General features: G+C 47.1%; 1 protein-coding gene and 1 long non-coding RNA gene across 2 annotated transcripts in view; one reads left to right on the top strand and one right to left on the bottom strand.

Annotated features, from left to right (window-relative positions):
• Positions 1-15,347, bottom strand: part of LOC143371353 (UDP-glycosyltransferase UGT5) — a 30,803-nt gene extending 15,456 nt beyond the window's left edge. The window contains exons 1-2 of the mRNA XM_076816466.1: positions 13,222-15,347; positions 5,619-5,838 (exon numbers count right to left, since the gene is read on the bottom strand). Coding sequence (XP_076672581.1) covers positions 5,619-5,838; positions 13,222-14,332 — 1,331 coding nt within the window. The 5' untranslated portion in view covers positions 14,333-15,347. The remainder of the gene's footprint in view (positions 1-5,618; positions 5,839-13,221) is intronic.
• LOC143371375 (uncharacterized) overlaps positions 6,099-18,410 on the top strand; it is a 111,672-nt gene continuing 99,360 nt past the window's right edge. Inside the window, exon 1 of the long non-coding RNA XR_013086009.1 lies at positions 6,099-6,296. This is a non-coding gene — a long non-coding RNA (uncharacterized LOC143371375). The remainder of the gene's footprint in view (positions 6,297-18,410) is intronic.

Raw genomic sequence — 18,410 nt, forward strand, 5'->3', positions numbered from 1 at the left:
AGTTCGATGCTCTCGACTTCGCCAACCGAAGAAGCTAGCGAGTCGGCAGACGACTCAGCGACAGACGATCAAACACGACTTCTGCCACTTCTTTGGCCGTGGCAAATTAACGAGGGAACGTGTGCTCGAAGAAGCTGGGCTAATTGCATGGAAAACCAAGTCTTCCCGCCCCGTAACTTCAGCCTGAGGGACCGTTTTGGCAGAAACACCCCTCGCGCAGGTAATATACTATAATTATACGAAGAGGGTGGGACCGCGGAGGAGTACGTCGTCTCCTGAGCGCAATAAAATTCGACGAAATTCTCGCGGTGGCGCAACCCAAGACCCCGAGGAATCGCACGGTTCCCAACTCTCCCCCAGGGGTGCGAGTACAACGTGAATATGATCGTCAACTGCATCAGCACCGATGTATTATAACGTTGGATCGCGACGTCGAATGGCTATAAGTCCAAGTTGGCTTACAAGGGAAAATCCCGATCAACGAAAATTCAAAAAAAAATGAAACTCTGTGGATATGTAGAGAATTTCCTCCTGATTACAACATCCAGTTCAGATTTCACGTGAAACAACGAATTTTAAAAAACATTATTAACATTTTTGTTTATAACTTTTTTCTAATTGTTTAAACAATTGATAAAACTTTTACCATTTGATAGATCTAATTAAAAGAAGTAACTTTTGTCTTAAAGTTTCTTTTCTATACCTTACAGATTGCGAGTTAGAAAATAAAATCGAAAAATAGCCGACTCTTCAGGGGTTAATTTCACCCCCTTAGTGTGATTTTGGGCAGCAAAAAGAATTGCGTTGTAATCAGGAGGAAATTCCCTACATATCCACAAAGTTTAAGAATTTTTTGAATTTTCGGGTCCGGGATCTTCCCTTGTTAGAGGCGCAATCACGCGCAGGGATCTTTGGGCATCGAATGGCCACTTGGTGTCGCCTCGCGGCACCCAGGGAATCGAACAAGCTGTACATCGCTGCTAGCCCCTCTATCCCTATAGCTCTCTCCTCGGCCAAGTCGTGAACCACAGACGATAATATAACTTCGGTTATAGCGACTTTAAGATCCCACTGATCACCCCCGACAGTCCAAGCGGCCCTCCACGACCCCGCGGCCAGAACAGACGACCGCCACTTTGACTCCGTCGATCCCGGTAATCCCGTCCACGTTTTATTGCCCCCCAACGATGCACCTTCCAACGTGGACAATCGCTCGTATCGGGGCCACCGCCGCCAGCCGCCATTCTACCCTTATCCGCGACGACTTTCTGGAACCGCGGGGTGGAGCGCAACAACCTGGCCCTGCCGCATAAATCACGCGCGAAGTGGTGATTAGCGAGGGAAACGGGCTAGCAGGCGCAGCACGACAACCAGCGGGGCCCCCGATGTTTCCAAATCGTTCGTTAATTTTATATCGCCGGCGCATGAGACGTCGCGCTCAACAATTGCGCCGCATCACGCGAGCCCCGATCAAACGGCCCCCTCCCTCGCTTCACGCCAGTTCCCGGCTCTCGTTTCACCGTGTCGTTACCACCGGCATTCGTTCCGCGACGGGCGTGCCCGATCGGCGATAAGTGGTTGCGTCAAACGGCCGCTTAATTACGTCGGGGATGCGGAGAGAGCAATGTTGAATCTGTAGAACTGTTTCCCTGGGAGGAGAGTCGCAAAGTGGGTACAGGGATTTAAAGTGACAGAGCTTAGGCTGGCACCGGAATGGGAAGCGAAGTAGGATGGCGCCGAGACCTGGCGCTGGGCAAATGCGCCGAGTTTTCAGAGAGTTTCAAGGGTGATAGCGCAGGGCAAAGGATCGGGAAGTTGTTTTCCAGTGGATGAGTCAGGTCTGTGTTGCTCCGAGAGCTGGGACGACACGGGGGTTACCGTGACCGCGGGGGAAACTTTCGGCGCTTGAGGATTATAAGTTGATCGGGCCACTTTCGATCATCTTGTCAATGGAAAACCTTAGCTGAGGCTCGAATTTGTATACTAGTGGCTCAACGCTTGTAGGAGAAAAAGGGAAAAACACCTCGGGCGACGGGACTCGAAACCGCGATCTTTGGATTCGTTGCGCACTGGCCAGTCGTCTGAACCACCTCACCTAATGCCGACTAAAGTGAATGTCACAATTTCTGCTCATTTAAGAGGTTACTCGTCGGAATGAAGGTGTAAAAAATTTGTTTGCGATCAAAATTTGCAGAGTAATTGATTAATTCTTTAATAATAAATCAACCAGTCGAAAACTATTTAAGAAAGATATTTCAAGATGTTTAACTATTAGTAATTTGTAATTAAATATAATGCTCGAAATGTCTGTATTTCTGCTCAAGTAAAATAGCGATGTACGTATTTCTACTCACCATTTGTACCAATTTCTGCTCACATAATATGTTGCTTTTTCAGGTTAAAATAAGTTACATCTTGTATGGAGATGTTTTATAACACAACAGTAAAGCATAAAATAATGATAAACAAAAAATAAAATGCCTCCGAATAGAAATAGAGGTTACAGTATATATCGAATTGTGAGGTTACGTTGCTAAAATTTTGGTGAGTAGTAATGCGGACATAACGGTGATTCAGTTGACCCTAAACCTAATCACCTGTTTCCTACTTAAAAGAAAAATTAAAAATTGTACGAAATCTACATCCAGAGCACAATACGGTATCTGTTTTTGTTATTAAATAAGAACTTTTGCTGCAAAAACTATTTTCTGCCCAATTATCGAATACCAATACTGACCCTGTTCCTTACCACAACCAACTAAAACACAGTAGAAAAATCATGAGTCTCTCATTTTAAAAGTTTCTCGTTGCTTATGCTGCACTTTGATTAGCCCCAAGCTCGTGCAACACTCGCGTAAATGTTCAAATAATTTAGAATTATTTTGTTGTAACTACAGTACAAACGTGACGCTTATAATAATAAGAAAAATACGAAATGAGCAGAAAAGGGGACCTGAACAGAAATTGGGACATCCACCTTACCCTAGAACTCTATGTTTCGGACTCTACCTAAGGCGCCTCGCGCCATAGGTCATTCCTAAACGCTGAACTCCTACACGCTGCCGTTTCGTTAACATACCCGAAACTCTACGTTGCTGAGCGCTTAACAACGTCCGCGATCGTCACGTTGGCGAGCGAAGAGGCTGATTACCGAGGCCCTGTATTTCGATCACGTAACGACGGCACGCAAATCGCTATCGTCCAATTACGCGGCTCGAATCTATTTATTAATTAATATTCAGGACGTTACGTAACGGGGGATACAATCGCACCTGCCACGCCATGGATCGCATCCACCCCCGGCGCGGTGGGTCCAAGGCGGCGAGCCTCGTAAATCCAGGCTGTCGTAATTATAGCGGGACGGTGGCTGGTTCCATCGAACCCGATGCCGCCGACGCTTTCATATCCGTTCTGATTTATTAAGCGGCTTTCATCGTTCGACACCGTCCACTCACGTGCCGTCCAATTGTAATTAAATCACCAGCCGTCAGACTGGCATTCTTGGCCCGCGACTGATACGAGACTCATTGTCGGGATCCCTTTCGGAAGATCGATGGGATTGCAATTGGTAGGGTCTTCGAGTGACCCAAGTTCGCGACGAAGAAGCACACACTTCATGCTACTCGAACTTTCGGATGATCTACTCATCTGTTACGCACCAGTCCAGATCTAGGTAAGTAGCGTCTACTTCTTCGTTGCCCCCAGAAAGTAGCATCAGAAATACTGATGAAATGCATTTACCCCTCTCCCATCCTTCATTCGTGAATTAAAATCTTACTCGTCATTTAAACGACATACACGTTTATATATCCTTCAACACTATTCTTAGCATAATTTACTTATACTTTCACTTTTTACTGTACTTGTTTTCTTAATTGTCTTGCTTTACTTCACCTTTTACTTAATTCTCTTACTTTACTTAACCTTTTACTTAATTTTCTTACTTTACTTTTTATTTAAGTTTCTTACTTTGCTTTAATTTTTACTTGATTTGCCTGCTTTACTTTTTACTTAAGGGGTTATACGTAATCAGGCGGCCGAAAAGAGACGAATATTTGTGAATTTTTTTGCAGAAGCGCTTTTCGGCCGCCTGACTAGGTACGACCCCTTAATAGTCTTACTTTACTTTACATTTTGCGTTATTCTCATGTTTTAAGCTTTAAGCTAACTTTTAGTTTAGTTTATTCTTAACATTTCTTATGTTTCTTTGTTATTGTCTTTATTTTTGTTTCGTTTATAGTACGCGGTTAGGCTTCCTAACAGCGTAACCACCGCAGTCTCGCCTTTACCCTTATTGTCTATGACATCTGTAATATAAATATTCAGGTTTCTTTTTTTTCTGTAATAAAAATAGAGCAATGAAATACAGATCTCTACTACGCGGAAACCACCCTGAATATCCTACCCCAAGCTCCACGTAAACACTCAAGATTCCGAATTCATCATCTATTAAACCACCCCCGCGGCTCAAAGACAACGCGAAGAACCTCCGCGGGTATTCCAGATCAAGCAAAAGAGCCCTCTAAAAACGATCAGTCCACATCGTTTCGCCTGCCGGACTGAAACGCTTGCCCGGCAGCGCGCGATAGCCGCAACGTCTGAAAAATTCACCGCGGACCAATTATCGCGAGGGCGAGCGGATCCGCGGGTGCGCGTAAACACTGGCTCACGAGCCAGCGGACGGTTAACAAGTTATCCGAGGGCGAGCCATTGAATAATGCAGAATTTAATTTCAGCCTGGCCCTCGTCGTCATCGGACCGCCGCGTTGATTCGCGCCCGTGAAACATTTAGCGGCCGTGAAATTTCCCATGCGACCGGATACGCGGCGGGCAAAGCTGCCGCCGGCCGCTGGTATTTGTCGATGGACCGAGGGGATGTCACGCCGTCCCGTGGACACGTCCGCTCTTTCCGCGATTCGTGCCTGGAATTTAGGGGGCGCCCGGGCTGCGACGACGCGCAGCAAAGCGGAGGTGAAATGGAGGGAAAAAAAAAACGGGGGATGACGCAGCTAGAGGCGAGACAAAGAGCAAAGTGGGGAGGCATAAAGTGTCGTTGCAAGGGGGAGGTAGCTAGAGGGGACGAGAGCGAGCGAGGGTTGAGCAGGAGAGGGCGGTGGAAGGGTGGAAAAACGCCAGCGAGCCGCGTTACGGATTAACGGGGGGTCGCGCCACTGCTGCAACGACGATGCACTTCCCGGATATCCGAGCCGTCCTGGACAGCTCGTGAGATATTCAGCGGACCGAATATCCGGGCAGATTATACGATTCTCCTTTTTGCCGCGACCCCTCCGCTCCTTTCTCCTCCCTTTTCCGTTTTTTTTTCAGGCTACCCCTTTTCCGTTTCGGTGTAAGGCTCAAGTGATGCCTCCGTAGCGACGATCCCTGAGCGATGCGTATCGACGGTGTTCGCGTATGAATCATTTATTATCAGGCAGAGAGGGGGTCGAAATGAGTGGGGTGGATTTGACTTTAGTTAGGAGGAGTGGGCAACCTGTTATCGCGCCATAGCAATGAATGATGCGTGGGATAGTCGTATTAAACTTCGACGATTACCCCTGTTGTCTGGGGTGAAGTACAGGATACGGTGACCAACGATAGGGGCGGCGGAAAGGAAGTACCTTGTATTGTTGAATAATTCGTCCAACGCGTGTCTCAGGGTCCGCTCGTTCAAGTGCTCGTATTCTAGGAGCAAGGCGGCCCCCCTGGCCTGAGCGGCCATAGCGTTCGTGTACTGATCACCGTATAATGGCATCAGTATCATAGGCACTCCGTTGTAAACGCCCTCTGACAGGCCCAGCAGCCCTCCGTGGCCAAAATAGCACTTAACATTCGGGTGAGCTGCAACAGAAAAAAGAGAATTCCAGTCGGAGCGTGGCAGATCGAGCAAATTTAACGGGTGGCTGATGAGCAGTTACCGCCTGGGCCCCATCTTCCAAAAAAATATAATTTTATCCAAACACTGTATTTTTTTGTTCTCCGTAATTTTCATACTACAGGCATGCAAATTTATTTCTCATTCTGTTATGTATACAGGGTGTTCCAAAACATTTTGCCACTTGGGCCTCTTTTCTTAAATCCGCCACTAGGGGAGAGCGGGGACAAACGTAACGGCGTTATGAAAGTAACACACCTTCTCCGCCCTTCCACAAACATTTCCAAAACGTTTGCTGTACACAGTTACAGATATATAGTGCCTCTTTTATTGTTCTGAGTGACGCTGAGCAGTAACACAAATCGTATACTGTGGGCAAGCTAAAATTGTTATTTAGATCATTCAGGTAAGTTTCTCCTATTTTGTTTTTTTTTTTTGGTAATATTCATAGTTAAACTATAGATATTAAACCAATTATTTGCTAGAGCGTTCTTAGATAATGTCTAGACGCATTGTGCTTTTTAAAAATAAATTTTAAAACCAAAAAGTAATGTTTCGCTTTGTACAAATTTTGTGTTAAATTAATAAATTTACCAATTATATTTAATATCTATTTTTTCATTTACACAAGTTTTGTATAAATTAGACAGGAATAATCATCTAGTTAAAGTTTTCTTGTGTTTTTGATAAATATTATCAACATTATTCGAAAAATATAATTTTTGCAATATTTTTTTCAATTTCTCGAGAATTCTCGAGAGTTCTCAAGAAATATGATCTCATTTCTGATTTCTCGAGGAACAAAAAATACGGAGAAATCAGGAACACTGGTCCTACCCCTGCAGGACAAAAGTAACAATGACAGTCACTGCGGAAAACTGCCATAACTCTTTGACTACTTATCACGCAAGGCTGAATCTGGGCTCAAATGATAGATCAAGAAACATACTATCTTAAGGCATAATTGGCATTTTTATATCTACAACAGGTAATTGTAGACTAGGCCAAATGTAAAAAATGGTACTTTCGCCCCCGCTATCCCCTACTCCTCACCCGAGGCTAAACAAAAATAAGAATCTTCGCTTCCCTAAATATGCAACGTCAAGTATGTTATATAACATCCCCCACGAATTATTACATAGCCGAATGCTATCTCCCACCCTGAAAGAATCGCGACACCCCCGCGTAATAAGGCTGCCCGCGGAAAGCTGTCGGCTGGAAAGAAATCCCAGCGCCGAAGGCTCGACTGAGAAATTCCCGTCAGCCGCGTTTATCGCGAGAGAGTCACCTCGCGGCGCCGAGGGATGTCTGACTACCCTATCTTTGCGTCTCCGTGCACGATTCCTCCGGCGTCGATCCTAATGTCAAATTCCATTACCACCCCCCGCCGACAACCCCCGTTTCGGGTGCAGACGTGTACGCGGCGGAGTTACGTGTACCGTGCCGAGCGTAAGGGCGAAGGTTCGACTCTCGAGGTTTCCACGCTCGATACATCGCCCCTCGTATCGGCGCGCGTCGATACGTGACGACAGTGGATATCTATCTCGGCCCTGGCCTGAATTTTTGCCAGGCGACAGCGGCCTGGGAAAATCTGTCGGGGCGGTTCGCGCCCGATTTCCTCCAGATCTCTCTGGGCCGCGGCAGACATTTTTACGGCGCTGGTAACGAGGAAATAACGCGCCGGTATTTCCTGTAGACGCTCGCCCGCCTTTTACGACGCGGACGCCCCGCCGAGAATTGATATTTGCCGGGCGAATCGCGGGACAACTGGTAACGAGGGGCTGAGAGCACTTTTTTTTTTTACGGACATCTGCGAGAAAAGTGCGCGTTAAAAGTCGCCGGCCCCGTTCCCACCTATTGCGTGGCTTGACGACTTTGATTTATTATCGCCCCGTCTACCAGGGAATTCAATCTCACCTCCGCATTTGTCACCGGGGCGAGGGTGTGCAGCCGAAGGATTGCAAATGAATGGCTTTGACAGTCGATAGTTCGCTACCAAAGTTCAGGCTCTTTCGGCCTCCCAAAATCTGTAGCATCTCCGGGGTGCACGCTTCCTACCACCCTGATCCGAGATCGTTTCTACGGAAGCTACTGAAGGGAAATCGTCTACAATAAAACTCGGCACGAGACAGCCCCGGGTTCGTTCTACCGCAGAATCTGCGAAGTCGTGCCACCAGGCTCGGGGCCGCCATTGCGGAGGGTAAAATGAATTATCGTACTCGAGCAGAGTTAATTCGAGACGCTGGTCGAGTCTGTTGCCGATACCGGGCTAGGTAAATCCACGGGACAAATTGAATCGCGATCGATTCGCATTCGAAATTTCCTCGATGCATCACCGTGGAGCAACGGGTTAGCATGCCCGCCCCCGACCGACCCGCTTAATCTAATAGAATCGTAAAAGTAACAAAGAAGTATTATCCCATTCCTTAATGGATACCGAACGGAACAAAGTGGACCCTGGATAGAATGATCTCCTCCCCCGCTCGAGGGCTAATGCGTTCCCTCGTTCCACCCCCGCCTCTGTACCGCTAAACGCGATACTCGGGGGCGTTGCGTGTCAACAGATACAACGTCGTTGCCTCTAGAATCAATTGCATTAGTGGGTCGTACGGGAAACGGTCAGGATCGATCGCGTCCGAATATCTGGGCGATCGAAACAAACCCAGGGCGATCTATCAAGCTGCCCGGATACTCTTTATGGAAATGGTCAAACTCCTGCGTAGTCCAATCGGGGGACTCGTATTCTGTTTACCTTTGGCCACTGTGCAGCTGAATTTTTATTATCTTTCAGCTCGAGGGTTACAGTGGATAGATTAAGGTAGTGGGCAGGGTTTAACGATTTCAGTGGTCTCGTAATAAGGACGTCTGGGGCAGGTTACGATCAGCTGTTCCGGCTAGAAGGGCATCTTTTTGCATGCGAGAGTAACACGAGCGGGGCGCCGCGATCTTATCGACATCGCGAAGAGGGATAGGGGCGGGCCGGCTTGGAGGGATACAGCAGTCACGGAGAGAGATAATAAAATTAAACCGATCGATCGCAGCCTCCGCTCGAGTTACCGCCAGTTCTAGCTAGATTGCCTGGCCACCGCGGTGGCCGCGCGAAGCGACTGGGAAAGGAGCTCGTTAGCCCGAACGTCGGTGGCGTTGCTTCGTGAAAAATCGTGCCTGATACTGATACACCGCTGCGGATACGGATGAAATTGTCATTGAGTAGCAAAAAGGAAGCGCGATCAAGTTATCTTTAAATCAACGAAGCTACGCCGTCTTGCAACACTTTGTTTGCTGCTCTTATCTGTCACTTGACACGTTTTCCGGTGTCGTGATCCTACCGACTCAATCGCTGACGGTCTCAAGTGCCCTGCTAGAGATAGCCATCTGAACTTAGATAAAGATGCGAAATAAAAATACTAACAAGATATCCAGCGAAGGAACCGAACTTACTTAATTCTGAAAGTTTACTTATCAAGCTTACTTAGTCTGAAAAATCACGAAACTCATCGTGACTAGAGGAATACTAAGGCAAGCAGGCAAATTGAGTGATAATTGCCCGACGGTGTTACGTACTCGAGGAGAAGGAGGAAAAACAGAGTTGCGCAATGTCGACGACTCTTACGTGGCATAATCGGTGACACGCGGGCAGTGTTGCAATCGAGTGTTATTTAACAGGCTTACCAGACATATTCTGCGGTCGTTGGTGTAACGACCACGCGAGCCCATCCGAAATTATGCCAGAAGACTCGAGGAAGCCCGGTCACGCGCGTCATTAATGAATGCGACGCGTCTGACCACCGAAGGGGTTAAGCTACTGAGTCTGTAGAAAGCATGCTCGAAGGGGACGACTGAACCGACGGAAACAACCGACCACGTCCTTCTGCTCTGGCAATGTTTAACAGTGATTTATGTTGCCAGCAGGTCATTAGCGAGTCCCCTAATTAAAGTCGTTTCAGTCGACGAAGGGCAGGGACCTGCAAAACTACCTACACGGGAATTTGCGCGGTCCCCTATCTCATCCTTGGCCGCAACGGCCTCAAGTTTGGCCTTTCCGTGGAACCTCTTTGTCGCAACGAACTCGGCAAAGTACTTGGGACAGGTTGGCGATACCCTGAAGAAGCTTCCTGTTTTTGGCCACTAGCTTCCCAGGAACCTGATCCGCCGATGCTAATGACTCGGAGGCTAAAGGAAGTTTCGTCGCAACGACGATCGTGCACAGCGATCTTCTTTTAACGTGACATTTTATTTCTGTGTAATAGGGGACTGATGATGATAGGGGGCGATTAATAATTGCGGAGCAGCTGCGCTTTCAATAGGCAGCAACGCCGAGGGAGACGCTAATTTTGCAATTAGAGGTATAATTTAATATTCGTCGACGGTAGCCGGATACAGGCGTATCAATGTTTCGATATCATTCAGAGGCATCGAAAGCTCCTCGACTATGCACAAGCCGCTTTGAAAGTTTGAAAACTATTTGACGCTCGACGCCGACGCCGCGGTGCTAAAGCAAATACCGGCGCGCTCTCGAAACGTTTCGGCCTCGAAAATCCGCTTTCGATATTTCGCAACCATTTCCCGTGCCGGGATTCGCTGCTTCGATTAGCTTTCATTCGCAATCGATGGGCTCCAATTTCTACCTGTAGCCTTGGTCCATTCATTGTGGCCCTTTTATCGCAATTAATTTATATTCAAAATAATCAGCAAAGGAAGAATATTCTCTAAAGGAATTCCTAACAGTATCCAAATTAAAAAGGCCAATGGAGTTAGACGATGTTTATTCTTTAAAAGTTAACAGAGGGTGAACGATGGAATAGAAAAATTTACATCGAGTGGGACTTTGAACGTCCCCTGATTCAAAGACTCGTGGTATACTTTGATGATACTTTGCGGTGCAACTTTTTATGCCACAGACGAATTCCCTCTTCTCGACCCTAATACGCAACACGCCCGATTGTTCGCGTTGCGACAAAACCGTCGAGCGTGCATGAAAATGCAAATAAGCGTTGATAGAAGCCCAGAAGGAAGGTTCTCGCGAGCGCGCGAGCAGGATGATTTGCGATTCATCCCTGGGAACAAGTTCCGCGGGAGCGACATATGTAGATTTAAGTAATATATCGGAGCGTGCGTTCCACTCTCAATAGAGAGCACGATGAATCATTGTTTACCTGGCTCCGAGACGTATTAAAACACGAAACCGACGACTCGGCTGCCATTGCGTAACCACACGTCAGCAAGCTCTGGCAGACGTAACGAGTGCATCGGGGAACCTCGAACCATTTTTCTACATCCACGGCACCAGCCTGTTCTAAATTTATACTAACGACGGGAATCAATTTTGCCCGTGACACTTCCGAGAATGAGACCTAATGGGAGAGTCTGTCTCCAGTTACGCTTCTCGCCATAATCATTGTTTTCGAATTCCACTTACTTCCTTCGAAATACAAGGGCGACGGGTCGTGACCACCAACACAACGTCTGAATAATTTAATATTCATTGCCTGACAATGATTTGTAAACCTTTGTATATAAAGGGAGTCATCCGTGTAATAAAATAAAATAAAATGAAATAATTCTAACTCGAACATTAGAAATAGGAGGCACTGAATCGATGCAGTAAGCAGCAAAGTTCTTTGATTAGAATTTGCGCTATCGTCGTGTAATCTGTTAAAAAAGTGATAATACGTAATGTCGAGGGCAAGGAGGTGACTAGAGGAAAGTCTTTTCTTGGTAAACAGAGGCAACGTAATTTATTAGCAGCAATTTTCTACTAGTAAATCCTACCATTTTCTGTTAGTAAAACGAGCTTGAAAGATATTATGTATCTGACTTTGTATTTGCAATGCAGCAGAGATATTAGAAAACGAGCCACTACAAGAGGCGTATCGATGGAAGGCGATATCAGTTCCGCTCGCGTCAACGGAACATGTACTACGTGCACTGTTATCGAGCACAACACGGATCGCAATTAAAATTTATCATCCTACTCGATATATCTATCTCGTCTGACCGTGAAACGTAGTTGACTACTTCGAACGCGGGTCAAGAGTGATTCCTATTCCACTATCGTCGTGCTCCCGCCTTAAGGGAGCACTTTAGTATAACTGCCCGTTTCCCAACGCCATCTTCAAGAATTTATTTAACAAAAACTATAAGCTTGTACTGCCTGGCGTTCTCCTTGCATATTAAAGTATTTTTGAAATAATACTAAAAAAACTTTTGAGCTTTTTTATTGTACATACACTCATTGACAAAAGTTAAGAAACAAAATAATCGTTTGGGAATTACTCCTATATACTTTATCTACTGAGATACATAGGTTGAAACTAACATTAGCATAAAGAGATAACAATTCATACATAAACATACAATAAGTGTTTTTCCGAGTATACTTGCATGAAGGCTACAATTAATATTGGTCGAAGAACAAGATCAAAAGCTTAGTGACTATGTTTAGGTATGAAATGTTATCTCTTTATGCTAATTTCAAAGCCAACCTAGGTGTGAACATATTTCAGAAGATAAAGAATATAGACATAATTCCCAAACCATTACTTTGTTTCATAACTATCGACCAGGGGTGTATACTAGGGTAGCTCTTATTTACTCTTGTGAAAATTTTCTCCAGATTTTCTTCGCGGCACTCCCCAGAATAGTTCCAAATAATAAAAAAAATCTGTATAAAGTTTGAATCCGATCGGATAACGGGAAAAGGTCTGGATCCTTTTACATTTAAATAATTACTTAACAGCTCACAAAGTCAATTTTATATAATATCCTCCAAGTTATTGATAACACAAAAAAATATGCGAAATAAAAGTTATAGATTCAGACAAGGAGCATATTTAATGTTCTATTACTTTTTTTCGTGCGACAAACGGTTTTCGAAAAAAACTGAAAAAAAATTTCCAAATTATGAAATTTAACAATCCTTCTCGAACACTTTTTATTTATAATTTTTATTTTCGATAACTATTTTTTAAAGGAGGGCATGTACCGAGAGATGCTAAAAAGATAAAAAAAAAATTTCTCCATTTTCAGTGTTTGATATTATGTCATGAATATCTCCTGAAAAATTGGGTTGTATGCTCATTAATCTTTAGGGTTGAAAATAAAAAATACACGTTTCTCTTAGTCTCCATAAATAAGAAATGTTCGAGATAAAACGCCAGACAGTATAAACTTATAGTTTTTGTTAAATAAATTCCCGAAGATAGCGTTGAAAGATGGACAGTTACACTAGAGTACCCCCTTAAAACGATTACAAGAAGCACGAAAAAATGAGAGCTCATGGATCCCCAACCCGGTCCAACCCCTTCTGTCCTACCCTTAATTTTACAGAAACGATGGTCTTCACTCACCCAATATGTCGAACTGGGGTAGCCACTTCTTAATCAGCACATTGCTAGGCTTATGCGGCGGATCCTCCGCCTCCCACTTCCAGATCACTTTCCTGGGTATGGATCCAAGCACCCTGAGCAGAACCTGCAGCTTCTCCTCGGGCACGCTGGACATCTTCACCATGGATCCGAGATTGAAGTAGAGAACGCCCTCGTGGGCCTTGTCGAGGAACTCTGCGATGTCCTTCGGCAGGGGGGTGGGTTTCTGGGGTATATGGAGCCCACCCACCTCGATAACATTCGGAGGATAAGATCGGGCACCGTGTAGACTATAATGCGTGTTCACCATCATCAGCGACATGCCCTTGCTGATTTCCTTGACATCAGGCAGCCGAGGACCGTAAGTCTCCTCAGCGATGGCCTGGTCCTTCCAATGGAACACAGTGTCGAAGGCGGTGGTCGCGATCCACACCACGGCCGTGTTCCAAGCCCTCTCCAAGAAGCTCATCGGCCTGGGAACGTGGGCGAACATCGCCGGTATATAGCTAGCCGCGTTGGAAACAGCCAATTGATCGAGGGCCCACGGCATCAGCTGGTGCGTAGTGATCTCTATGAACGGTGCGTTCAGCCTGTGCACCAGAGCCATGAAGCAGTTGGTGTTGAAGTTCTCCGTCATCACCAGGTCGAACTTCTGCCCGGAGTCGATCAGCGCCTTCACCTCGGGGCTCTTCAAGCCAGCTTCGCACGCCACCGAGGCCATGAACCGCAGCATGTACAGTTCCTTGAAAATCCTGACGAACGAGTGGTCGATCAGCTTCAGATCGACCACGTCCACGAACACGCCGTAGTTTTCAGCCGCTAGTGTGATGTCCTTGTAATTCGGCAACGGTTCCTCGGCGATGGCCTTCTCCGTCCTCGGGAAGTACGAGATGACGGTCAGGTCGTGGCCACGACGAGCTAATTCCTCGAGCAGTGGCTTGAAAACATCGAAGTGGCTCTTGCCCAGGTGACCAAAAATCCCTAAGATCTTCAGCTTCCTGACGGGGGTGGAAGGGACGTCGGTGGTCCCCGAACAGCACGCGAGGAGCACGATCAGGGACGAAAGAATAAAGCAAGTCCGTGGGAGCCGCATGGTGGAGTCTGTAGCCTATGCCAGGCTGTCTCTTCTTCCTCTCGAGATTGGAGCAGCGAATCAATCCACGGTAGATTCGAGCGGCGACAGCTTAATTGACTCCGCGTGTTGCTTCCTCAACGGCCACCACGACGGAACTGTACGGCGAGGTTTCGCGCAGGCAGTGCCGTTCTCCCGAGAGGGGTCGAATTCGGATTGTCGAGCGAACGATAAGTTGCTGGTAACGATGAGTCACAGTGTTTAGCACCGAATCATCACTACTTTCGCGTGGTCATCAGAACACTTCGATGTGGTGTAGGGAAAAAAAACTACAATATGTCCCCCGACTCGTAATTGCGTTAGAAAAGATACGTTATCGGCACGATCGATAGATCCAACCGCCTGATAGTTAATCCCGTGACGTTTGGCGAACGAACTCTCCGAACGAATTCGATCGCGGAGGGGACGAAAACTGACACCGCGGTTAATACGCGCCTGACGTATTACGCAAGCAATCGACGACGATTCGCTATTCCGGGCTCGTAACTCGAAGTCTGTGTTTACCACGAGCAATCTAAACGGTGCATACCTCCGAGCTTCTTTCTTCGTCCCGCTTAGAATTACCACTGTCCTAAGCGAGTGCGTTAAGAGCCTCTAACACGTCCACGAACTCGACACCGAGCCGGGCAATCTCTGCCGCGAGATAAAGCTCTTCCAAGGGACACTTTCAAGCGATAACTTCGGCAAACATTGCGAGTCGTTCGGCGGGGATGAATCCTCCAGGCCACTTTCAGAGAGTTGATTGCGTTCAATTGGAGGGGTCCGTGGTGAACGTCTCCTTCCAACGACGCAGCGCAGAACGACTTGCAGGGGAACAGCAATCTATCAGCGTGATTTATAATTGCGAAAGCGGCGATTATGTGACGAGGTTGCGAAGAAACACGCGATAAGCTTCCTTAGTAGCAGCTGGTCGCGCTTAAACCTACCACTGCGCACTGTTCAGGCGCGTTTAATGCCTGCCGAATGGGGCTACGCGACTTTACGCCGCGAATGACTATCCTCCACTGGCACTGATTACGCGGAGTGTTTATTGACGGAGGTATGAATAGAGGTGAACGTTGGACGGTACCCAAAATAGATCGTAACCTTTAAGCTATTCCGACCATTTGGCGGACAGGTGTGATTGCCCGAGGCCTCGGAACAGAGGAAGTGGTCTTCCTGCGTCGACTTTGTCCGGAGAATTATTTTTTGCTAAGCTTCGGGGCCTTCTGACGGCTCTGAACGACGACCTCTTTCTTGTTATGACTTCATTGCCTCGTGAATGGGCCGTGGTTCGCTGCTTGGAAGTGGGACAACAGGTAGAGGCGCGTCAAGATGTGCCACGAGGATGATAGTTACTTATATGGAATCAGAGGGAAATGTCTCGTTTGCCGGTTCGATTAAAAACTAGAGCGCTGCTTTCCCCGCGTCATGTGTTCTTCCCCATTCTTCTTCGGCATGCTCCCTCGACCGTATTAATTGCAAAAAGCACTTCAGTTAATTACCTCCGAGTGCTCTTCTGCCATCGTCTACCGTCGCGCGTTTCTGCTTGTTTCCCCCGGTTGGAACGGTTTCCGATACACGTCGATTTCCCCCGCTCCCCCCCCGATAATTCCGCTCCGCGGAGCACACGAGGATCGGGAGACGAAAGAAAAACATACATAGGTACGTATTTTTCCTTGCATTCCCGGGCACCGTCTCTACCTTCAAACTTCCCCGTCCTTCCGACTATCCACCCTTAATTTCCCCGTTTGCCCGTCCACCTTTCCGCTCCTTTGTTCCTCCGCGCTGGATATCGCAAAGCAAACACGTTAGACCCGATACGATCCGCTGAGCATTGTAAATTCATGAAAGGGACCATCCCGTAAAAACGTAGCGGCGGATCCTCGCTGCCGATTTTAAAGCAGCTTCTACGCGCTGCCCCCACCCCCCGAATCTTCGCGTCGACGAACAATAAAAGTCATCTTCGCGATCAATCTTCCGTAACGTTCGCTTTCGTGGAATAACCTCCCCTCTTTACACGCGCTGATATCTAACAAACGATGCCTGGGAACCAGCAGCATCCACGACGAAACGAAGCCGGGGGTTCGCGAAGCAGGGTCGGAGGTTCGATCTACCTGGCCCCTGTATTTATGAAGTCCCAGCAACGAAGAAGACCCGCGCCATAAATTCCCCGTGGAAATCTCTTAATCCCGGGCACCCTCGGCGCAGCCAGGGGCCAGCCGCCGATAACGAATCCAGCAAATCAAAATAAACGATACGGCCTGGCGAATATCCGTCCATGGATCGGCCCGCTGGAAATTGATGCCTACCGCCCCACCCTCCGCCATCTCCGTCAGCTCTGCCGGCCGGTGGAGAGCGCGATATCAACCTCCCATTCTACCCCGACAGGAGTTGCCCAGCCTCGTGAAGGCAGCTCGTGGCTAGTTGTCGTTGCAAGGGTCCAAGAATGGAGAAAATTGCGGCCTCTCGAATGGACCCAGCCGCTGGAGCGACGAGGGTAATTGGCTCGACTCCATCGCGTTCTCTGCCTCCACTTTTTTCCTCTCCCCTTTCTCTCTATTTCTCCTCCCTTTCTGCTCCTTGCCGCTGTACACAGCCACCAGCGTGCGCTCCCGAGGAAGCATCCACGTACCATCGCGAGAACGGCGCAAAGAGAGGGACCACCCCGTATTTTTAGACACGCAGCGACGCAAACAAGCGACCAGAGGCTCTGGGGCCGGTTGTTTAATTCATGAAGTCCACCGCGTCTACAAATTACCAGGGGGCTCGGAGCAAGAACGGAAGCCAAAAGCCAGGTTGGGGAAGCGCTAATCTGCCGGGCGTTTCGCGCCGCCTGGACCAAAGCGATTCCACGCGATCCGCCCGCTGCTTCCCTATTGACTTTTCATTTAAAAGCGCCGATCGCGCCGATGCGATTCGGCCGATTTTTCATCGGGACTGGTTGCTAACTACTGTTTATCAAACACTAACGGAACCCGTCTGCGCCGAATGCCTAATATAATTGGAGTTCCTCCGGGCGGAATCGAAACGTAAGCTTTAACGAGTACCGGCTGGCATCGATGACGGTTCGAGGAATAAAGCGCAAACGAAACAGGGGGTGGATGTCGGGGGGATGTTCGATGATCGCAAGTCGACAACGCGTGGCTGAATTCTGTGGATGCTTTTAAGGGGGTATTCTAGTCTAGATACTCGTTTTTGAAGGTGATATTTGGAAATTAATTCTGGAAAATCTATCGCGTCTACAGGGCAGGGTTTTTGCACACATATTTAGTAGTGTTTGAACTATCAACACAAATTTTTGGAATGCGTTATATTGAAATTTGTACAAGTTACACGCCGAAGCACAAGTCATGTCATCGCAAACCGGCCCCATCGGGCCCACGAATTGCGGCCGTCCTAGTCATCCGAAACGAAAGTACCAAAGATTTTTTTAAACTATACGAGTGTAGTTATCGCCCGAACTAGGTGTAACCAAGTCCGGACATTGTTACCGAAATCGCAGCTGTTTAAAAATTTATATTTGATTTTTTCGACTTTTCTTGAGCTAAAACAAGGTGTGGGGGAGGTTGTATCGAAACTATTGATATAATTCTAGTTCGAGCTATAGGTACACATTCACTTCGATTGCGTGTAAAATTTTAGCTCAATCGGTCCAGTAGTTTTTGAGAAAAATGTGCGCCCGATTTAAAAAAATTGTTCCGAGAAAAACGCGTTTAAAGTTCTTCATGCAGTTACGACCTATACGACTGAAGTTACGGTAGATAACGACTAATTTCTGTAACTTATCCCTAATCTGCTATACCAGGACCGTAGAGGAAACCTTTCTCAGCTTAAAAAAAATCATGCTGAGCAGCTCTCTCTACTCTGCTGGCAGTTATAGCCTCTTTAGACACAAGAATCGAGGGAACGATTACGTGCCACGCTGCGGCCTTAAGCCCCTATAACTCTGGGAGTTCTACGAATTTCACCTTAATATTTTATGGACATATTTTCGAAGCCCTAAACTATTAAAAAATCAAAAAAAAATCTAATTTCTGGGTAGAATACCCCCTTAACA

The sequence above is a fragment of the Andrena cerasifolii genome, chromosome 7 (assembly GCF_050908995.1).
Source record: "Andrena cerasifolii isolate SP2316 chromosome 7, iyAndCera1_principal, whole genome shotgun sequence".
NCBI classification, from domain to species: Eukaryota; Metazoa; Arthropoda; class Insecta; order Hymenoptera; family Andrenidae; genus Andrena; species Andrena cerasifolii.